General features: G+C 43.5%; 1 protein-coding gene across 4 annotated transcripts in view; it reads left to right on the plus strand.

Moving 5' to 3' along the window:
• The window catches only part of RUNX1T1 (RUNX1 partner transcriptional co-repressor 1), a 156,645-nt gene that overhangs the window by 87,833 nt on the left and 47,356 nt on the right, over positions 1 to 21,456 (plus strand). For 3 of the 4 annotated variants that reach the window (XM_056854101.1, XM_056854100.1, XM_056854102.1), the window contains 3 exons: positions 9,975 to 10,112; positions 13,543 to 13,784; positions 14,716 to 14,805. In XM_056854101.1, the coding sequence (XP_056710079.1) occupies positions 9,975 to 10,112; positions 13,543 to 13,784; positions 14,716 to 14,805 (470 nt within the window). Of the gene's footprint in view, positions 1 to 7,609; positions 7,639 to 9,974; positions 10,113 to 13,542; positions 13,785 to 14,715; positions 14,806 to 21,456 lie in introns of those variants that run through there. The other variant, XM_056854103.1, reaches the window with a different exon arrangement.

The raw sequence follows: 21,456 nt of genomic DNA on the forward strand, positions 1-21,456 counted from the left end.
CTCTCTAGATGCACATTTTCCCCATCTGCATTCTCAAAACTCTGCAGGGGGGCTTATTGTTGAGTTTTGAGAATCTGGATGGGGAAAATGTGCATCTGAGTGGCAAATCCGAGGCAAAACCTCCCATTCATAAATGGCCAATAACCCCCCATGCAGAGTTTTGAGAATCTGGATGGGGAAAATGTGCATGTAGAGAGTACAAATCCCAAAAAGAGAGTACAAATGAATCAAACATGGCTTCGCCCCCCGGGCCCCGTCCTCCTCCTCCTCCTCGCCGCCACCGCCTGGGCTCCTTCCTTCCCTTCCCGGCCGGCGTGCCGTCTGCCCGTCCGCCCCTTGGCCTCCTCCGCCAGCCAAAACCAGCGCGAAAAAACCCGCCCACTGATTGGCTGCCGCCGCCCGCCTTGGCACCGCCGGCCCTCGAGCACCGCGTGCAAAACCCGGCCACGCTTTGAGGGGAGGGAAAGGGGGAGGAGGGCGCTTTCCAGAGCCGCACTCAAGGGCCCAAAGAGCCGCATGCGGCTCGTGAGCCGCAGTTTGCCGACCACTGCACTAGCACTTCTTGTGAAACCTCTGTATCAGCACATACTACATTACAGTGGATTAGTTCTGTGAAATAGTCGTCGTGATTGGGCTGTGCTAATAAAAAGTGAATTCTAATAGATATATGAGGCCCGTGGTGCAGAGCGGTAAGCTGCAGTACTGCAGTCCAAGCTCTGCTCACGACCTGAGTTCGATACCGACAGGAGTCAGTTTCAGGTAGCCAGCTCAAGGTTGACTCAGCCTTCCATCCTTCCAAGGTCGGTAAAATGAGTACCCAGCTTGCTGGGGGTAAAGGGAAGACGACTGGGGAAGGCACTGGCAAACCACCCCGTAAACAAAGTCTGCCTCGTAAACATCAGGATGTGACATCACCCCATCGGTCAGGAATGACCCAGTGCTTGCACAGGGGACCTTTACCTTTTTAATAGATATAGCAATGTATGGGTCAGGATCTAAAGAAATGTGTGACTGGCTAGTTTCACAGACTTTGGGATTGTATTTACAAGTAGTATGAAGGGGCTGGTCTTTGAGAAGCAAACAAAAGACAGAATTTCTGTGACTCAGAATCTTTAACATTTTAGAATACAGGAGTTGTGTTTATTGTTTGCTTAACTTGCCTTGCAAAACAAACAATTTACCAAGTCAAAAGTGGATTTTATTGTTTTTGTTGGATTTAACCGAGGATAAAATGTACTGGTACAAACCGAATCCTTTTTTTGTTTATTTTTCTTGCTTTCATTTAAAACGACCAAGGGTCATATTGCTGAAAAAACTATTATCAGATGGAATATGTATTTCAGTAATTTTTAAAATAGATAATAATTTTCAGCACAGTATTAACTGATAATTTTATAAATCAGTAATTTGTTCTCCCAGTAAATATCAGGAAAACCTATTTTTAAAAAATGAGTCATGGCCAGTAGTCAGTAAAAAGAAAGTTCTCCTTCCCTTCAGAGAAACTACCAACTTAAAGATAAGTGGTTGGTATTTTTCTGCTTATAGCATAGGAAAGCCCAAACTAAACATCTTGGTGCCTGCATATTGTAATATTTAGAATATGGAATTAGGATGTAGGGATGATGATGAAGAAGAAGACTTGGTTTTTATATTCCGATTTTTTCTACCTTTTACGGAGAATCAAACCGGCTTTCAATCTTCTTCCCTTCCTCTCCCCACAACAGATACCTCGTGAGGTAGGTTAGGCTGAGAGAGCTCTTAGAGAACTGCTACTAGCCCAAGGTCACCCAGCTGGCTTCGTGTGTAGGAGTGGGGAATCAAACCCAGTTCTCCAAATTAGAGTCCACTGTTCTTAACCACTACACCATGCTGGATCTGGGTTGATATCCCTGTTTGCTATTAGACTGCCTGGAGTTGCTAACCTCCAGGTGGGACCTGGAGCTCTCCCACTATTACAATTGATCTCCAGATGACCAAATTAAGTTCCACTGGAGAAAATGGCTGCTCTGGAGGGTGGACTCCATGGCATTATACCCTGCTGAGGTCCCTCCCCTTCCCAAATCCCATCCTCCTCAGGCCCCCCCCAAAAAAAAAAAACTCTAGGATTTTCAACCTGGAAACCCTATATTAAACACACTGCATAACCTTGGGCTATTCATTCTCTCTCAGCCTAACTTGCCTCACAGGGTTGTTGTGAGGATAAAATGGGGGAAAGGGTAGTCCTACATGGCATTCTCAGCTGATTGGGGGGAGCCTTCATCGGCCTCCAGACACCTTTGTGTCGAGCTGCCGGCACGGCTCAAGAATGGGCTGTTAATGATATATATAAACGCCATCACAACATTTCACTTAGTAACATTATACAAAGCAAATGATATGGTTGTGGCACTGACGAGACGTGACTGCACACTGATCTCATGCACATCAGCTTGTTTAGTGAATATCTGGTGTTTTCCCTTTTGTGCTCATTAAGCATTGAAAGTTCCTTATTGCTAGTTGCTGGATTGCAGTTTAAAGAAAACAAGATGGCAGGAAAACTAACATTGGTAAATTCAGCCAGTGTAAGAAGTTTCTATGAGTTAGCGGAAGAACACTGGTTGCAATCAATGAAGAGTATTTTTTAAGAATCTTTCAGGCCTGGACGTACATCTGGAACTCTTTATACGAGCTAACAGTAAAATAAATGCCACTGCTTATTATATCCTACATTTTTTATTTTCAAAAGGAAATTGAAAACATACCGCTGGCAGAACCGCCTGACATTGAATTGGCTATTGAGGGAAGCATCAGTTGCGTATTTACATATTCCATAGTTTGTTCCATACATCAGACTTCCTTGATGCACTCACGTTGGATGTTTTCCATGTAAGCTGAAATTTTTACCATATATGAAAGTCCATATTGTTTTAAAAATGGATTAAACCATTAAGATACGGGAAGTGAAGTAACTGCTCCTGACTACAGAGATATTTCTTTTTTCCTTCCTCTGCTGTGCACATGTTTTTCTTAGTGGTCTTCTTCTGTCTCCATATTTATTTTTTATAATGTTGGAAACACTTGCAATACATATCACAGTTCACCTAAAAGTTAAATACAGAGTTAAAAATAATTCCCATAATAAGAACCGAATGTATGACAAAGAACAGTTCAGTGTCAGAAACCAAAACAATCCTCAGAAGAAACGTCATAATTTAGAGTTGGTTTTACAGCATTCTTTAATTTAGAGTGGGGCAAAAATGTTTCTGTGATTAAATCACAGCTTCTAGCTCTTTGCTGCTTAAAGAGATTCAGGAATGTATATTTCATTTTTAAAGTATAACTCAGAACAAATGGAGGAGATGTTTGCATGCTTGAAACATGTTTTATGAATTTATCTTAAGACTCTCCTGTTACCGGAGAGATGTTTTCACATAGGTTGGGTTTGGACTGTTATATTACTGTCTACCCTCATCATGAATTTATTGCAAAGAACAGAGAAGAATGAGTTCCATCCAGATCTTCCTTGAATTTTGAGAAGCTGTTGGGCTTAAGCCCGGTTTGAAGAAAGTTGGGTATTCTCAAGTTGTTGGTGTTTTTTTAAAAAACAGAGCACACAATGCCTTAAAGTTTGTGAAGCTTAAATAACTTACATAAAAGGCAGTATGTTATGACTGAACTCTTAAAAGACAAAACGAAGCTTAGCCTGCTTATGATTTGCTAGAGCCCTCTACCTCTCAGGTATTTCACAGACCCCCAAGGCAGAAGACCTTTGATTCAGAAGGGCCAGTAGGTAAAGAGAGGCCTTTTACTTTGACCCCTTAACGTGCAGTTGTTTTCATGGTCTGGAAAATCCTATTTATCTATATAATTAAGTTACCTGTCCATTCTGAGTTGCTGCTGCTGAAGGAAGGTCCTAATAGATATGGAGGTTTCCAAACGATTGTGTCTCCGTTTGAAATGTTTGTCAGAGAGCAGAAATTAGTGCACAGAATTTCACGGCAGAATAATTGTGAAGTACAGTGCTTATCGTTTCTAAGGAGGCAAGCAACACACTCTCTACACTCCACTAGGATATGTAAAGGCTATATGTACTATATATGTACTATAGGGAAAGAGAGAATGTTTACCATGATCAGCTGAGAGAACCTGGGGTGATTTCAGATTGAGCACAGCTGTCCTGTCATTATTAGCTCTGACCACAGCTTTTCTGCTTGGAACACTGATTGCAGGGCACCCTTTTAGACCTTGCTGCTCACAACACTTGCTTGAGGGTGCCAGAATGTCTTTTCGCCCCTGGGTAGTTGGGAACTGTACTCGTGGCAACATGCTGCCTTTAGATTCCCCTTGCTCTCCTCAGGTTTCAGTCATCTTGTCAGCCCAGCACACAGCCATGTGCAGAGGTGGGTCAAAGCAAACTATTCAGTCGAGCTGGTGGTATGGTGGTGGGCTTGGTAAGAGAAGTTCTTCCACAGGCCAGGGACAACTACAGTGATCACCTTCAATCCCTCCAGCAGTGGGTCCTTCTCAGTGTACCTTTTCTTATCCATTAGTGTGTGTGATGAGATGTGCATTTTGTGCTTCTCTGTTCTTTCTCCTTGTGCCTGCTCTGTGCTTTTCTCTCTCTCTCACTGTGCCATCTCTACTTGCTCCTTTTTAAACTGTCTATATGTGTTTGACCTTAGTTTGCTTTTATGGTGGAGATACTTGAGTACTCCTACCATGGATTCACTAGTTTGCTTGAGCAAGTAATTTCACAATCTGAGTATCTCCCTATCTATAAACAGAGGTTGTGGGGTGGGAAAATCTCCTGTGCTTTATCTTTCCATGGACAAATTTCCATTCCTAGAGATTCACTGGATTGATCCCACCAGCTATATCTCATCCAGTTTCCCCTCCTTGTTACAGGTCCTGTTCCTCATGGCTTTTGTACGTACAAATCCCATCAGACCCAGTATAGTCTTTTGTAGTCAAAGGGGAGTTCTGCTTCCTGTTTCACCAGCTGGTTGGATGTCAGCCTGGTAAATGTTCTGAGAAGGTCTGATTCCTTCATAATTGCTTGCTTTTTGTGCATTATATTCCTGACTTGACTGTGTTTATCTCTGTTTAATAGTGCAATCTTAAGCAAAGTTATAGACATGGAAGTAAATGGGCTCAGAAGGGTGTAACTCTGCTTAGGTCTGCACTGGAATTCTTGCTTTTTAGTTGTCAAACAGTGCTATTAGTTGGTGGCCGGAAACTTGTAGACATATGCAATAATCACTCACTTTAGATAAACAGAGTATTTTGTTTTATGCTCTGCACCTGGCCCTCCAGGATGTATTTCCTGGCCTGCTGGGATGCACCCCTAAGCCACCATTTTACTTTACCTGGTGGTCTCTGGGCTTTGTTTTAAAAAGCAAAGAAATATATCATGCAACTATCTCTGTGTTGTCTCTGACAGTTCTTTGGAATGTGAAGGTATAGGATGTGAAGAGCATAAATGGGTTTGTTTCTAGGGTTGTCACGTCCCTCTTTGCCACTGATGGGAGGTTTTGGGGGCAGAGCCTGAGGAGGGTGGGGTTTGGGGAGGGGAGGGACTTCAATGCCATAGAGTCCAATTGCCAAAGCTGCCATTTTCTCCATGTGAACTGATAAGAACATAAGAAAAGCCCTGTTGGATCAGACCAAGGCCCATCAAGTCCAGCAGTCTGTTCACACAGTGGCCAACCAGGTGCCTCTAGGAAGCCCCCAAACAAGACGACTGCAGCAGCACCATCCTGCCTGTGCTCCACAGCATGTAAGATAACAGGCATGCTCCTCTGATCCTGGAGAGAATAGGCATGCATCGTGAGTAGTATCCATTTTAACTAGTAGCCATGAATACCCCTTTCCTCCATGAACATGTCTATTCTTCTCTTAAAGCCTTCCAAGTTGGCAGCCATCACCACGTTTTGGGGCAGGGAGTTCCACAGTTTAACTATGTGTTGTGTGAAAAAATACTTCCTTTTATCTGTTTTGAATCTCTCACCCTCCAGCTTGAGCAGATGACCCCACATTCTAGTATTATGGGAGAGGGAGAAAAACTTCTCCCTATCCACTCTCTCCAAACCATGCATAATTTTATAGACCTCTGTCATGGCTCCCCTCAGCCACCTTCTTTCCAAGCTAAACAGCCCTAAGCATCTTAACCGCTCCCCATAGGACAGTTGCTCTAGTCCCCTAATCATTTTGGTTGCTCTTTTCTGCACCTTCTCAAGCTCTGTAATATACTTTTTAAGGCGTGGTGACCAGGACTGTTCACAGTATTCCAAGTGTGGTCTCACCATAGATTTGTACAAGGGCAGTATGATATCAGCAGTTTTATTCTCAATTCCTCGTCTAATTATGGCCAGCATGGAATTTGCCTTTTTTACAGCAGCCGCACACTGGGTTGACATCTTCATCGAGCTATCCACTACCTCCCTAAGATCCCTTTCTTGGTCTGTCGTTGCCAGCACAGATCCCATCAGTACATATGTGAAGTTAGGATTTTTTGCCCCAATATTCATCACTTTACACTTGCTCACATTGAATCTCATTTGCCATTTTAATGCCCATTCTTTCAGTTTGTAGAGATCCCTTTGGAGCTCTTCACAGTCCGATTTTGTTCTAACCACCCTAAATAATTTGGTGTCATCTGCAAACTTGGCTATTTCTACAACTGATCTCTGTTGACTGGAGATCATTTGTAATGGCAGGAGATCCCCAGCTAGTACCTGGAGATTGGCAACCCTAATTTGTTTCCCATCTCCAGCGTGTCACTGTATTAGTTATTTTGTATTTGAAAAGCCTGATTAGTGTCATTGGCATCATAGAATGGTACACTTGATGGGATCAGTTCTTAATAAGCATGTACTTTTGAATCACCCAAGGAAGTTAAACTATATTGATTATTGTTAACTAGCAGAGAATTGAGAATGATCAGTAGCGCCATACATTTCACGCTACAAGTTGCTGAAAAATTATTGATTGCTAATGCATGATCATTTGTGCCTCAGAATAATTTAAGGAGGGTCATGGAATATGAAAAGGTTAGGCAGTTAACAAAGTAAAAAACATCAGATAAATAATACTTCTGTTTATGTAACATAATGTGAACTATTTGGGGTCTTGGCCTTTTCCCAAGTCTGTCTTTCCCAGATTCTGTTTCTTTTCTTTGTCCTGGTGTCAACCCATTCAACAGTAAACTCCAGAGAGATAGACACAGAAAGCTGTGATTGTGTGCAAGGAAAGGAATTGCTTTTTAAGCGATAAAGAGCTGTTGGAGGATATGGACTGTGCCTATTATTTCATGAGTAACAGATGATGTTAGTGGAGTATGACTTGCTCCCTCCACCCTATACTACTCCCTTGCTGCTCACGACTATGCTTACACTATGCTGCTTCAAATTTGTATACCTGGAATACATTCCCCAACACTTCAGTGTGAGTGTTAGCAGAATGAAAACCAGATGGGCCAGCAGTTGCCAACGTTATCTCCTGGCCAGCTCTGGCAAGCCTCTCTTTCTCTCTCCTTTCTTGGCATGGCAGAAATATTTGCCTTTATTTAGGAGAGCCAGTATTCCTTTTCCATGTCTCTCTTCCTGTGGTGCAACTTAAACCAGAAAGCTGTTTATTGCCTTGTTGCTGAGGTTGGTGGAGGTGAGTGCAAGAAACAATTAACATTTTGAGACTCATTTCCTCCCCCTTCCTCCTCCTCCTTTTGAATTTGTCATCCTCGCTTGTTAAATATTTGATCACAGTGAAGTCCAGCAAATAGCTTCACAGACTTTACTTTGTTTGTTCCGTTTACAACTCTCATTGTCTCTTATGTTTGTAGATGCCTTAACGCTCCCCACCCCGAGACTGCAAATACTGAAATTTATGAAAACGTATTTTGTTGGCATGATAATAAAATCAGGGTTCTCATCTTATTTTCATTCAAGATCTCCTTCCTTCCTAAAATTTTTAAAAATAAGTTTGATTGGAGAATATTTATTTTAGTTGAAATTGGAAGGGGATGGATTTTGTAGTTTCTTAGCACTGTCATATTGGAACAGGGTAGCGTTCTGTGTGTGTATGTGTAAAGTGCCATCAAGTTGCAGCCAACTTATGGCGACCCCTTTTGGGGTTTTCATGGCAAGAGACTAACAGAGGTGGTTTGCCAGTGCCTTCCTCTGTATAGCAACCCTGGACGTCCTTGGAGGTCTCCCATCCAAATACTAACCAGGGCTGACCCTGCTTAGCTTCTGAGATCTGACGAGATCAGGCTAGCCTGGGCCATCCAGGTCAGGGCACAGTGTTCTCTACAGCTTCTTATTTCAGTGAGACTCACATAGAAAAGCTTCTCCATGGATTGTGGTCAAATGTTTTCCTTAAATTTGTTTTTCATCCGTATGTGTGCTGGATCTCAGCCTTGCTTTTTACAGAAAGTTCAAAGTGCTTATCTTATGATTTTCCAATTTCTCCCCTCCCTTGAACCATGAAATAAATCATATAGCAACTCAAACTGGATTGGCTATATTTTTTAAGCATTCAGTGTCGGGCCAAATTATTTAGGTTTTCCATTTATTGTTATAAAATTTTATATCACTTTAATAGTATATCATGCTGCCAAGAGGGTAGCGTGGCTAAGGAATTATAAGGCAAATATTTATTGAGGTGTAAACGGAGAAAATGTGAAACTGTAAAGCAGCATTACTGTAGAAAAGTCACAGTATCATTTTGCTATATAAATAGTCATTTGTTTTTCATTAAAGCCCAAATATACTTGCCTTATCATTCCCAAAAAAGTTCCACTAAACTGCTCATATGAATAATCCATTAAAGTTTGATTTTGAGTTGATTACTACGTTTTAGTTCTCATGCAGATAATATGGAAGGATACTTAGTTCATGTTTTGTAAGACTATTTTTTTTACTTGCAAAATTACACTGTGATATGATGTAAAAATCTAACATAGGCCCCAATCATATTATCTTCTCCCCAATCTGCTTCCTGTACCTAATGATGGAATGAGATCATGCCTTTATCACCTGTAAGACCTCTGGGATATATAAAATCCAACACACGTCCAAATCATGCAGTTTGATCCCCAGATAGTATGTGCAATATTAAGTATGTCATTCATCTATATACACATAAATATCTGTGTATTCCCTGTGAAAACATTGGATGGAATGCCATGATCATTGGTACCCCCATCACACATCAGGGGAAGATAGTCTAGTGAATGATGTTGCAAAAGTTGGAAGATGCTACTCGGTGTCCCTGGCTGTGCAACCACGTTGTTTAAAAAATCCCGTTACTCTTCATGGAGCATATTATTTGATTTTTCATGTGAAACCAAAGGATAAAATGTCAGTCCTGACATTACTAGTATTTGAACTGAAATCCAACAGCCGTACACTCCGATTCTAAACCCATTTACTTGGAGGCAATTACCACTGGTTTTGTTCGAACCAAGTGTAGAATCACATAGGATCGAATTGTAAGGCTGCCTTCTTACCTGAAAGTGATTTACTGAGTTCTCTGAAGCAGGTAGGGATTGTAACCTTAGAAGACGAAAGATAAGCAGCAGGGGAAGTCTACTAATGCATAACCAGTGCCAGCTGTATGACCAATACTCATCTGTGCACAATCAGGTTTTAATTCTGGTGGCACCGTCATGACATATATATTTTTTTGCCATTCTGCTTATTCATTGTTGTCCCCTATTTGTTGGGATTACTCAGCCTTCAAATAAAGGTTCATTATTCTAGCTCCAGTACATCCTGGAATGCTGCAGAACAGAAATCAGAAATACAGCACAGTAATAAATGAGGCTCTCCCACATCTGTGTTTGATATGTCAAAAGAGATTGGGGGGGGACTCTACTCAGTCCTGAAGGCATTTAGCATTTTTTTTGCTGTATTCCGTTTCTTGTTCTTATTTCTGTAAGGATTTGTTTGTATGTCAAGGGGGGGAAAGAGAATAAAAAATGTCCACGTTTGTTTCAGATCGCATTGAGAAGCATTCCACAATGCCAGACTCACCTGCGGATGTGAAGACACAATCCAGGCTGACGCCCCCAACAATGCCACCTCCTCCCACTACCCAAGGAGCCCCAAGAACCAGTTCTTTCACACCAACAACGTGTAATTATACCTTTGTTCTAAATATTCTTCTGCAGATCAAGGTTAGATTCTTTTGCTGTAGGTTAACAGCAGAAAAGGATAACAAAGGAAATCTGAACCACGACGTGGGAAAAGCAGTTCATTGTTATATGCTACGGCAGTTGAACGGAACTAAGATGAGAAGGGATTAGTGATAATTTTGATTTATAAGTAGTTATTAAGGTCAGAAATTGGGTCACTCTCATAGATTCTGTGTACTTTAAAGGAACAGTTCTCTTCCCCTTGCACTCTTGCCTCAAAATTTAATCCTTAGAGCCAGTGTGGTATAGTCGTTAATAGCGGTAGTTTGGAGTGGTAGACTCTAATGTGGAGAACCGGGTTTAATTCCCCACTCCCCCACGTGAGCAGTGGATGCTAATCTGGTGAACTGGATTTGTTTCCCCCCTCCTACACATGAAGCCAGCTGGGTGACCTTGGGCTAGTCACAGTTCTCTTAGAGCTCTCTCAGCCTAACCTACCTCACAAGGTGTCTGTTGTGGGGAGGGGAAGGGAAGGTGATTGTAAGCCAGTTTGATTCTTCCTTAAGTGATAAAGTCAGCATATAAAAACCAACTCTCTTATTCCTCTTCCTCCTCCCACTCTTCCTCCTCATCCTTCGAACAGGCCAAACTTTATAATAGCAGAGCCGGACAGCCCATTCCTGGGAAGAGGGGGGTATTTCTGCGGTGGCGCATCCACACCTCCTCCTCAGAGGCTTCCCGGCCACCACAGAGGGAAAAAGGGGATTTAATTTAAAAAAAAAATAGAAAAAAGGAAATGATGCCCATTGAGAACAGCAAGGCTACAACACTAAAAAAGGTGTCGTAACCACGCCGGTGTGCGAGGGAGTGTTCCCAGGACAAAAGGGGTTGGGAAGCTGCCCAAAGGCAGCTCTACCCTCAAGAACGCCCCCACCCCCCTGCCAGCATGGGCTTTCCCTTCTGAGAAATCCTACTGGCGTGGCTGTGCTGTTGGCAGGGGCCAGCGGCTCCCAGAAGCAGGCATGTTTGCCCTCACACTGGCATAGGTGCCACCTTATTTCATGACCTACGCCGGCGTGTGGTCATGCTGGCTCCAAAGGAGCCTCGCCCCCTTCCTTCAGGAATGGGCTGTTCGTTATTGCTATTTTTGGATAGCTATATGATAGGTATGAGAAGGAGAAGGTTGCTGCTTAAAAATAATTTGATCAGCCCCATCCGTGCATCATTATATTTTTTTCTTTGCTTGTTTGAAACCTAGCATGTGGCTAATCAAAACTGCCCTCTTCAATCCTTACCTTTGCCTTCAGGATCTATTTCCATTGTGCTGTATGTTAGTAGGGTCACCAAACAAGAATACTTCGAGGGTAGCGACTGGATAATATTTGTGTATGATTTTCAGCATTCCAAACAAGACAGTTTATTTAGAAATTTATACACTGTGCTTTCTCCTGTGTGAGTCTCAAGGCAGTCTACAATCCAATAGAAATCTAGTCAAAGCAGTCAAAACACTTCAGGTCCAGACTCGGTATCCACAAAAATAAAGCCAATAGGTTGAGTTCTAGTTATGGCCAACAACTGTCTAAACATTCAGTATTACTGAGGCCTACTCAGGAATTGGCTGTTTGCCTACGAATCATTGCCAGCCTTATTTGGGAATTTGTTGGCTTGGGTGTTAATGTCCTAAACTGGTTTTTGCCTCCTAGAGTTTGATGTCAAAGGAGAATTGCCCAAAGTTTGGAGAAAGAAAGGGCCATTGTTTCATAATAGAAGTTTATGCAGAAAGTGAAAGGGGAAGTTATCCATTATCCCTAACAGAGCTTGGGGAAAATGAGTGGAATTTCATTCCTGTCCCTATTATAAATCAATCACAAGAGAACATCTTTATTCAAAGCAAGAAGTGTCATTTCTGAGTGAAACAGAAATTTTACTCTATTCCAGTGGGGGAGGGGGTTTCACATTGAAATTAATTATACACCATATAGAAGAGAACTGCCACAGGAGCCAAGACAGCAGCATTGTGTGTTTAAAACATAAGTAGAAATAGACAATGTAGCAATTCAAATAAATACTCGGTGTAGATCAGACTTCTCAACCTTTTTACCCTTGAAATAATGTTCATGTCTCAGAGAACCCCTATATATGATTACATATGATTTACACATGATTGACATATGATTAGCCTATTCATCACTATTTCTCATGGAACCCCTAGCGATTTCTTGTAAAACCCTGGTAGAGAAACACTGTAGACTGACAGAAGAAGATGGCAGCAGAGCAACAAAGAAACAATATTTTCCCTAGACTTAAAATGTTTATGGTGACTAACACGTGCTCGAAATGCAGAAAAACTGGAAAGGCATTGACTCTTTTTTAAAGCTAAATTTTGATATTGTCGAAGGCTTTCACGGTCAGAGTTCATTGGTTCTTGTAGGTTATCTGGGCTGTGTGACCGTGGTCTTGGCATTTTCTTTCCTGACGTTTCGCCAGCAGCTGTGGCAGGCATCTTCAGAGGAGTAACACTGAAGGACAGTGTCTCTCAGTGTAAAGTGTGTAGGAAGAGTAATATATAGTCAGAAATGGGGGGGCCTTGAGCTGAATCATTGTCCTGCAAAAAGTATCAAAGGTAATGTGCTAATCATTGTCCTGTAAGTATCAAGATAATGTGCTAATGAGGGTGTGGTATGTTAATATGGAACCATTGAATCCTGAAGTGATCTGTTAATGTGTGAAATCCAAAGCTAATCCTCATGGCTATTGTGGACTGTAGTCTTTGTTAGTCTGGAGGTTTTCAGGACAGGAAGCCAAGCCTTATTCATTTTTAAACTCTCTTCTTTTATGTTAAAGTTGTGCTGATGTTTGAAATTCATAAACATCAGCACAACTTTAACATAAAAGAAGAGAGTTTAAGAATGAATAAGGCTTGTCTTCCTGTCCTGAAAACCTCCAGACTAACAAAGAGTACAGTCCACAATAGCCATGAGGATTAGCTTTGGATTTCACACATTAACAGATCACTTCAGGATACAATGGTTCCATATTAACATACCACACCCTCATTAGCACATTATCTTGATACTTACAGGACAATGATTAGCACATTACTTTTGATACTTTTTGCAGGACAATGATTCAGCTCAACGCCCCCCCTTTCTGACTATATATTACTCTTCCTACACACTTGACACTGAGAGACACTGTCCTTCAGTGTTACTCCTCTGAAGATGCCTGCCACAGCTGCTGGCGAAACGTCAGGAAAGAAAATACCAAGACCACGGTCACACAGCCCAGATAACCTACAAGAACCTAAATTTTGTTGATGATGATGAAGTTAGCTGTGATGCTGTTTCTAAAAATATTCTGATACCAGATTTAAGCGCATTCTGCAAATGGAAGCGTATTTAACTTCCTCTGTATTGTTTACCTCTTTTCAGTAACCAATGGCACAAGCCATTCGCCAACAGCACTGAATGGGGCTCCCTCTCCACCTAATGGCTTTAGCAACGGGCCCTCCTCATCGTCCTCATCCTCTTTGGCCAATCAGCAGTTACCACCAGCTTGTGGAGCTCGGCAGCTGAGCAAACTGAAGAGATTTCTTACAACTTTACAGCAGTTTGGCAATGACATTTCACCAGAGATCGGGGAGAGAGTGCGCACCCTTGTGCTAGGACTTGTGGTAAGTGAAGAAAAGTGAATTGGTGGCTGTGGTTTTTTTGCTGGCTTGATTTCACCTTTCTTGAAATGTTGTCATTCGTCTTCAGGTGGCTCTTTGCAACTCATCTTTTTTTGCAGAGAGCTGACTGTGGTGTTTTAGCTTCCACTGCCCTGCTGAGATAGATTAGACTGAAAAATAGCAACTGAGAGTGATGGACTGGCCCATCGAGCTTTGTTGCTGAGTGGGGATTTGAATACAGGTTTTCCATGTCCTAGTCCGAAACGAACTAGGTTTTTTTTTTTTTTTTGCACAAAGAAGATCTTGACACAGTTGCACCCTAGCATCAAGGATACTGTGCTTCATTATTGCACTCATTCACATTAGTAATGCAAGGGAAGGGGAAGATGTCAAGGAGGCTCTGGTATCAGAATTAATTTTAAGAAGTTTAGCCTGGTTAAACCAGAATTTGGAGTGATTGGAATGGAAGCAGAACAACATTGTGGAAGAACAAAAGAATGGTCCAGGAACAATCCTCTCATCCCAAGTTTGTACAGAGCACAGGAGTAGAGTGTGCATGCAAAGCTCTGGATTACTTTGCATCCCTCCCCCGCCCCAAGCTATTCCTTTCATGTGATCTAAGGCACAGACTCAAGATTGCAAGCCAAACATTGTTTTAGAGTAACCCATTACAATTTGCCAGCCCTGCTAAGGTGTTCGTGTTACTTATTGTGGGGAAAAAAGCACAGTGGTAAAGCACATTTATACAAGGACATAGCATAGCTATAGTTCCAATATTTCCTGTACAGTATACATTTAATGTATTTGGCACTGCAGTGTTAATAATATGCAACAATTAAGGACATTTTTCTGTAGAAGTATTTTTAGGTCTCATTTCTCTTGCAAAACATTTCCATTATTCATTTTACAGATTTTTTTTCTTTTCATTTGACAGAATTCTACTTTGACAATTGAAGAATTTCATTCCAAACTGCAAGAAGCGACTAACTTCCCACTGCGACCTTTTGTCATCCCATTTTTGAAGGTATTGTACTGATCACTGATCTGGAAACTATTTTAAACCATACTGTTGCTAGGTCACAGATGTGTATTACAGGTCCCCCCACCCTTTTTAAGAGACCTGAGCAGAATGTATCTAGCATTTAAAGGCTCCCTTTCTTCGCTTAAGTGTCTGAGGCTCTGTTGGAGTAACTTTTTCTCCTCTACTAACTGTGCATGGAATCTGTCAGTTTTCTAACCTTATGTGCAATGCTTTATACCATTTGTTCTGTTTAAATTCATCAATAGCTAACATAGGAGTTAACAACTTTGGGCACCACAGTCCAGAGAGCAAGCGTGGTATAGTGGTTAAGAGTGGTGGTTTGGAGCAGTGGACTTTGATTTGGAGAACCTGGTTTGATTCCCCACTCCTCCACATGAGCGGCAGAGGCTAATCTGGTGAACTGGATTTGTTTCCCCACTCCTACACATGGAGCCAGCTGTGTGACCTTGGGCTGTGTGACCTTGGGCTAGTCACACTCTTTCAGCCCCACCTACCTCACAGGGTTTCTGTTGTGGAGAGGGGAAGGGGAGTGTAAGCCACTTTGATTCTTTGTTAAGTGGTAGAGAAAGTCGGTATATAAAAAACAGCTCTTCTTCTTCACCCTGAACTAAATCTGGTCTCTGAGGGGTGATGCCTGGCCCTCCAGAAACAAAAAGGTATGGAGAAAACTATATAAGTAGCAACTAAGCTTGTAGGCAGGGCATTTTAGATGGTGGAGGTTAGATGCCAGACCACCACACCTCACTCAGTTATCCTATGGCCTTCCAGGAAAAATGGTTTTTGATTGAAGATCTAGACTTGGGACTAAATAGAGGATATGGTAAAGACTCCCTCAAAATATTGGGAATTTTCTCCATCCTAAGGATCGTCACTTCACCCAAAGGAGCCTTCCTCCATCTCTGCCATAGGAGAAAGAGCCACTTAATTTGGAGAAGGGCTTCAAACTTTGCTCAGTGCAGTGGTAGGTTATGTGGTGTTGATATTTAAATCCATTGGCATACTTAACACAGTCCAGTGGAACAGCACCACATCTGAGTTTTATCAAATATGTCCTGAGGCAGGGCAGTCCAGCCAAGCTGCATGAGTGGTCTATGAAACATTAGCTTTATTTATCTAATTCCCTGGCATTTGGATACTGATCGTTTTACCCAAAGTCTTCATTGCATTCAAACCGTGGGGTGGGGGTGATCACTTCCAGATTCCATAACTCTGGACCCCCTGACCCAATCTTTACCAAACGTAGGGGTTCTTGCAAGGAGAGTCCCTTCTAGCTACCCTGAAAAGTTGGGACCTCTACCTGCAAAAATGCCCCCCCCCCAGGAGCCACAGAAAAATGTTCCTGAAAAAGCTGGATTTTTATCCGGCTTTTTCAGGAATGGCAAATCCAGCTTTGCCAACCTCCCAAATTTTGTGGACTCAGTAAACCCAAACCCGAATTTTACCGAATTTGCATTTTTTCGGTATTTATTCAGTTTGTTTTTTACCGAATCAACAGCCCTAGCCATCACCACATCCTGGGACAGGAATAATAACCAAATGTCCTACTTTTGTGCCCATAGATTTTTAGGTATATAGGACAGAATGATGTAGCCCCAGGCAGTGCATGTTATATTTGTTCCATGTTTTGTTCCAGGATTTGCTGTAGAGTTAGTCAGAATCATTTCCCCTTTTGTGAGTATGGGAGCAGAGTTAGAAGAGGTGGAGGACAGTCTTTCGATGGGAGGATTTTTTTTTTATTTAGACCACATTTAAAGGCATAATTTTATGCTGTTAGTAGGGGAAGGCTGACCTCTAAGAAAGTTTGGTACTCAAGGATCAATTCAGGCACAGTGTTGAGGTTCAATAACAGTGAAAGGTATTAGAAGATATTAGATATTAGAACAGAGTCCTGAGATGTTTATGATACTTATTTATTCCTGGAGCAAAAGCTTTTTCAATTAGCAGGACCCTTAGATTGCTTAAACCTTTTAATGCTTGTATGGCCAGATAAGTGCTAACTGGTTTCAAGTAATAATTCTTAGAAAAATAGCTCTGGTTTAGGCAGTTGTCTTTTCATCTGGCATTGGAAAACATGGCTCGTGATGAAAGTGCTCTTAAATTAAAATTTGGAGTGGAAGTAAGTTTGTAGGATGAAGATAGCCTTTTAAAAGCTTCTTACAAACCTTTTGATCACTTCTTGATGCCAAAGCACTCTCCTGCTCACCTGGTGAGGTAGATTCTCCCCCAAGATCTGGAATTCTGGAAAACCTTTTGTGTCAGAGTTGGATGAGTTTCACCCTTCCTGTGTATGTGCAATAATTGTTCCTGGTTAACTGAAACATTTGAAGACACACATTCATTCTTGGTTTCCTTTCCACAGATTGGCCCTTTCCAACAATCTGCATAATTTGTTCATAAAACAAACCACTCTTAGACGGATGAATTTTAAAAATAGTTTTCCACTAGTAATTGATATTGCTTTGTTTCTTATTTCCTTCTAGTTTATTGATCACATTTGTCTTGTAATTTAGATGAAGGCATTTGTGCAAAGTTAAGAATTGTGATGTTTTCCTGGGAAGAGTACAAAGCCAGTTTGGATCCAGGGCTTAATTTGGGCCGTGGCTTAATCCCAGGACATCTTTTTAGTGCCAGGGATGAACTCTAGAACACTTGAAGATATAACAAAGATGAGAGTGTTTCAGAATATGTCCAGGGAGCTGTGATGTGCTCACTAAATTATATGTTAACTATATAGTATTAGGCAGTTGAAAGAGATGCTAATAGTACAATCCACTACAGAGTTACTCCAGTCTAATCTCATTGCTTTCAGGGGTGTTGTACTGGTGTAGCTTGATGCAGGATTATACTGTAAGTGACCGTACAGATTTTTCTATCCTGTTCTTAAAGCTGCAAATTTAACGATGAATACATTTGGATTATAATATTAACATGATTAGTTTGATCATGGTTTCCAAATTGGGTTGCTGGGAATGTGCAAAGCATAGTTTTCAGTGCATATGTACCATCAAACTCTGGTTTAATCTGAAAGAAGAAGAAGAAATAGGAAATTGTGTGTGAGCAGAAAATGGCAATAAAGAGGAATTGTGTAGCTGGGAAGCTCTCACAAAACTATAGTGTGATGTTGCATCTCAACCAAGCCATACTAATGCAACCAAGCCATTCCATGCAATAAGGTGGCTTTCAATGCAGATCTTATGTCAAGAACATGTTTTCTTCTTTTACCATGTGTTTCTGTTAGGGTTGCCAACCTCCAGGTGGGGGCTGGAGATCTCCAGGAATTACAATTTATCTCCACTATAGAGATCAGTTTTTCTGTAGTAAATGGCTGCTTTGGAAGGTGGACTCCATGACATTATTCTCCACATAGGTCCCTCTCTGCTGCAAACTTGGCCTTCCCCCCCCAGGCTTGGGCTTAGTAATGCAAATCTGTTCTTTACATGGTCTTGAAACTCTTCAGGAATGTTGCTTAGATTATATTTTGGCACTATTAATGTTTTGATATTTTTCTTCAGCTGTATTCTAATTTTCAATATTAACAATTCATGGTCTCTACCACAATCCTGGTCTTGTTTTAGCAGAAAGAATGGAGCTTTTCCGTCTTCTGCTTCTCATTATGTAATCTATTTGATTTCTGCATTGGCTGACTGGTGATGTCCACGTATACAGTGGTCTGTTTGGTTGCCTGAAACGTGTTCACAATGAAAAAATTATTGTCTTCACAGAATTATGTGAGTCGCTCTCCTGCTTCATTTCATTCTCCTAGCCCAAATCTTCCAACAGTGCTTGATTCTGCATTGTTTCCTACTTTCGCATTCCTGTCACCTATGATTATCAATCCATCTTGTTTAGGAGTGTGATCAATTTCTTCATGGACATTTGCATAAAAGCTTTCAATTTCTTCCTTATCAGCATCTGTAGTTGGGGCATAAACTTGAATAATGGTTATGTTGATAGTCTTTTAATGAAGTCAGATTGATATTATTTGGTCAGACTCTGCATTATACCCCTTGACTGTCTGTGCTACATCTCGGCTCACTATTTGAACAACTCTATTTTTGTGTCTGTCATTCCCTAAGTAAAACACTTGTTAATTTTTTAACTGAAAAATGTCCTGATCCAGTCTACTTTAGTTCACTCACTCCCAAGATTGTAATGTTTAAACATTCTATTTCTTGTTTTACGACTTTGAACTTACCTTGATTCATACATCTCACATTCTGTGTTCCTGTTATGTGCATTGAACAACTTTGGACTTCCCTTTTGCACCCATTCATACCAACAACTGTCCTTTCAGCTTTAGTCCAGTTGCGACCTTAAGAATAGCTCTAGTTGTAGTTGTCCTCAGCTCTTCCCCAGTAGCTGACTGAGTGTCATTCAAACTGGGGTTTCTGTCTTCCAGCACTATATCTTTTTTTTTTATTGTCTCATCATAGGGCTTTTGAGATAAGAGATTATCAGAAGTGGTTTACCATTGCCTTCTTCTGTGCAGTACTAAACAGGATTAGATGAAGTGGCACTGCCATTAACCCTGGTTAGAACGCCAGTGCCACTTCAGCGAACCCTGGTTAGTACTGTGCAGAAGAAGGCAATGGTAAACCACTTCTCACCATCTCTTACCTCAAAAACCCTATGCTGGTACTGTAGAACAGGGGTGGGGAACCTCTGGCCCGCGGGCCGGATACGGCCCGCGACATCATTGGCGGCGGCCCACGGACTCTCCTGAAGAAGCCACCGCCATTGCCGCCGCTGGAGCAGGCGCAGATGGCCAGGTGAGTGGGGAACAGAAGCCAAGCGCCACACTCGGCATGGCCGGCGGCTTCTCAGGCGCCCTTTGGGCCTGTGCGAGCGGAGGGGCGTGGCTAGCGGGTGGGCATGAAGGAGGTTCTGCCCCACCCCGCTCGCCTCTCACAAGCCTGAAGCTGCCCCCTTCCAGCCGGGCCCACCGCCAGTGAGGGAGGGGGAGGCGGGTGGGTGGGAGGTGCCCGAGCCTCCGCCTGCCCGACTTCCTGCCCTGCGGCTCGCCAGCCCAACCGCCACACCCTTCGCCTGTGGGCCGGGCTGGGCTGGGCCCTGCCGCCTCCCATGTGCCTGGAGCGAGCAGCAGGAGGAGGATCCCCCACCTGGCTGGGCCCCACCACCACATCCCCCCTCTCAAGTGGGTAGAAAGGAGCCCCCCACCTCGGGTCAGGCCAGCCGGTGGGAGATCCCCCCCTGGGCAGGGGGCTTAGGGGCCTGGGCAAGCCAGGCAGGCAGGCAGAGAGGGGCACTGGGCTGGGCTCCCTCCCTCCGCACCAGACGGGCCTCCTCTGAAAGGGTTGGGTGGAGCAGGTGGCGGTGGGGCCCAGCCAGGCGGGGGATCCTCCTCCTGCTGTTTGCTCCAGGCACATGGGAGGAGGCGAGGCCCAGCCCGGCCCAGCCCACAGGCAAAGGTGCGGCGGTCGGGCTGGCGAGCCGCGGGGCAGGAAATCGGGCAGGCGGAGGCTCGGGCACCTCCCTCCCCCCTCCCTGTCCCCCGCCCTCGCTGGCGGTGGGCCCGGCTGGGAGGGGGCAGCTGTCAGCGGGGCAGGATGCTGAGCCTCCGCGGGAAGGGAAGGGTCTCCCGTCGCCCTTGCGCTGCGGGCTGTTTTGCGCCCCCCCCCACTTCTCTGTTGAGGGGGGAGGAGGCGGGGGGCCGTGTGTGTCTGTGTGTGTGTTTGGAAAAAGCGGGAAGGCTTTTTCTGTCTCTGGCCACTGATGCACGGGAGGTTTTGCCTTGGATTTGCCGCTCTTCAGATGCACATTTCCCCCACCCAAATGCTCAAAACTCAAAAATAAGCCCCCATGCAGAGTTTTGAGAATTTGGAGGGGGGGAAATGTGCATCTGAAGAGCGGCAAATCCAAGGCGAAACCTCCCGTGCATCAGTGGCCAGAGACAGAAAAAGCCTTCCCGCTTTTTCCAAACACACACACACACGCCCCCCCCGCCTCCTCCCCCCTCAGCAGAGAAGTGGGGGGGGCGCAAAACAGCCCGCAGCGCAAGGGCGCCGGGAGACCCTTCCCTTCCCGCGGAGGCTCTGTGTCCTGCCCCGCTGACAGCTGCCCCCTCCCAGCCTCTTTCTGTCTCCGTCCTTTTCTTTCCCTACTTTTCTTTCTTTTTCTCCCTTGCTCCATTTCTTTCTCTCCCTCTCTCCCTTCTTTCCCTCTTTCCGGCGGCTTCTCCAGCACCCTCGGGTGGAGGAGGGTGCAGTCCTATTCCACCTTTGAACTGCCCACAAGCCACCCTCCAAACACCTTTCCATTTGTCTTGATATGTAGAGTAAGGAACTAGGGTTGCCAATCTCCAGGTACTAGCTGGAGATCTGCTATTACAAGTGATCTCCAGCCAACAGAGATCAGTTCCCCTGGATAAAATGGCCACTTTGGCAATTGGACTCTATGGCACTGAAGTCCCTCCCCAAACCCCGTCCTCCTCAGGCGCCACCCAAAAAACCTCCCAATCATGGCGAAGAGGAACTTGGCAACCCTAGTTCCCCCCACCCCCCCGCGGGAGATCAATGTCCGGTATGGCCCCCGATTGATGTTATAAATATGCAAATGGCCCTTGGCAGGAAAAAGGTTCCCCACCCCTGCTGTAGAATATAACTATCGCTGGAA

Source organism: Euleptes europaea, chromosome 8, assembly GCF_029931775.1.
Source record: "Euleptes europaea isolate rEulEur1 chromosome 8, rEulEur1.hap1, whole genome shotgun sequence".
NCBI lineage: Eukaryota > Metazoa > Chordata > Lepidosauria > Squamata > Sphaerodactylidae > Euleptes > Euleptes europaea.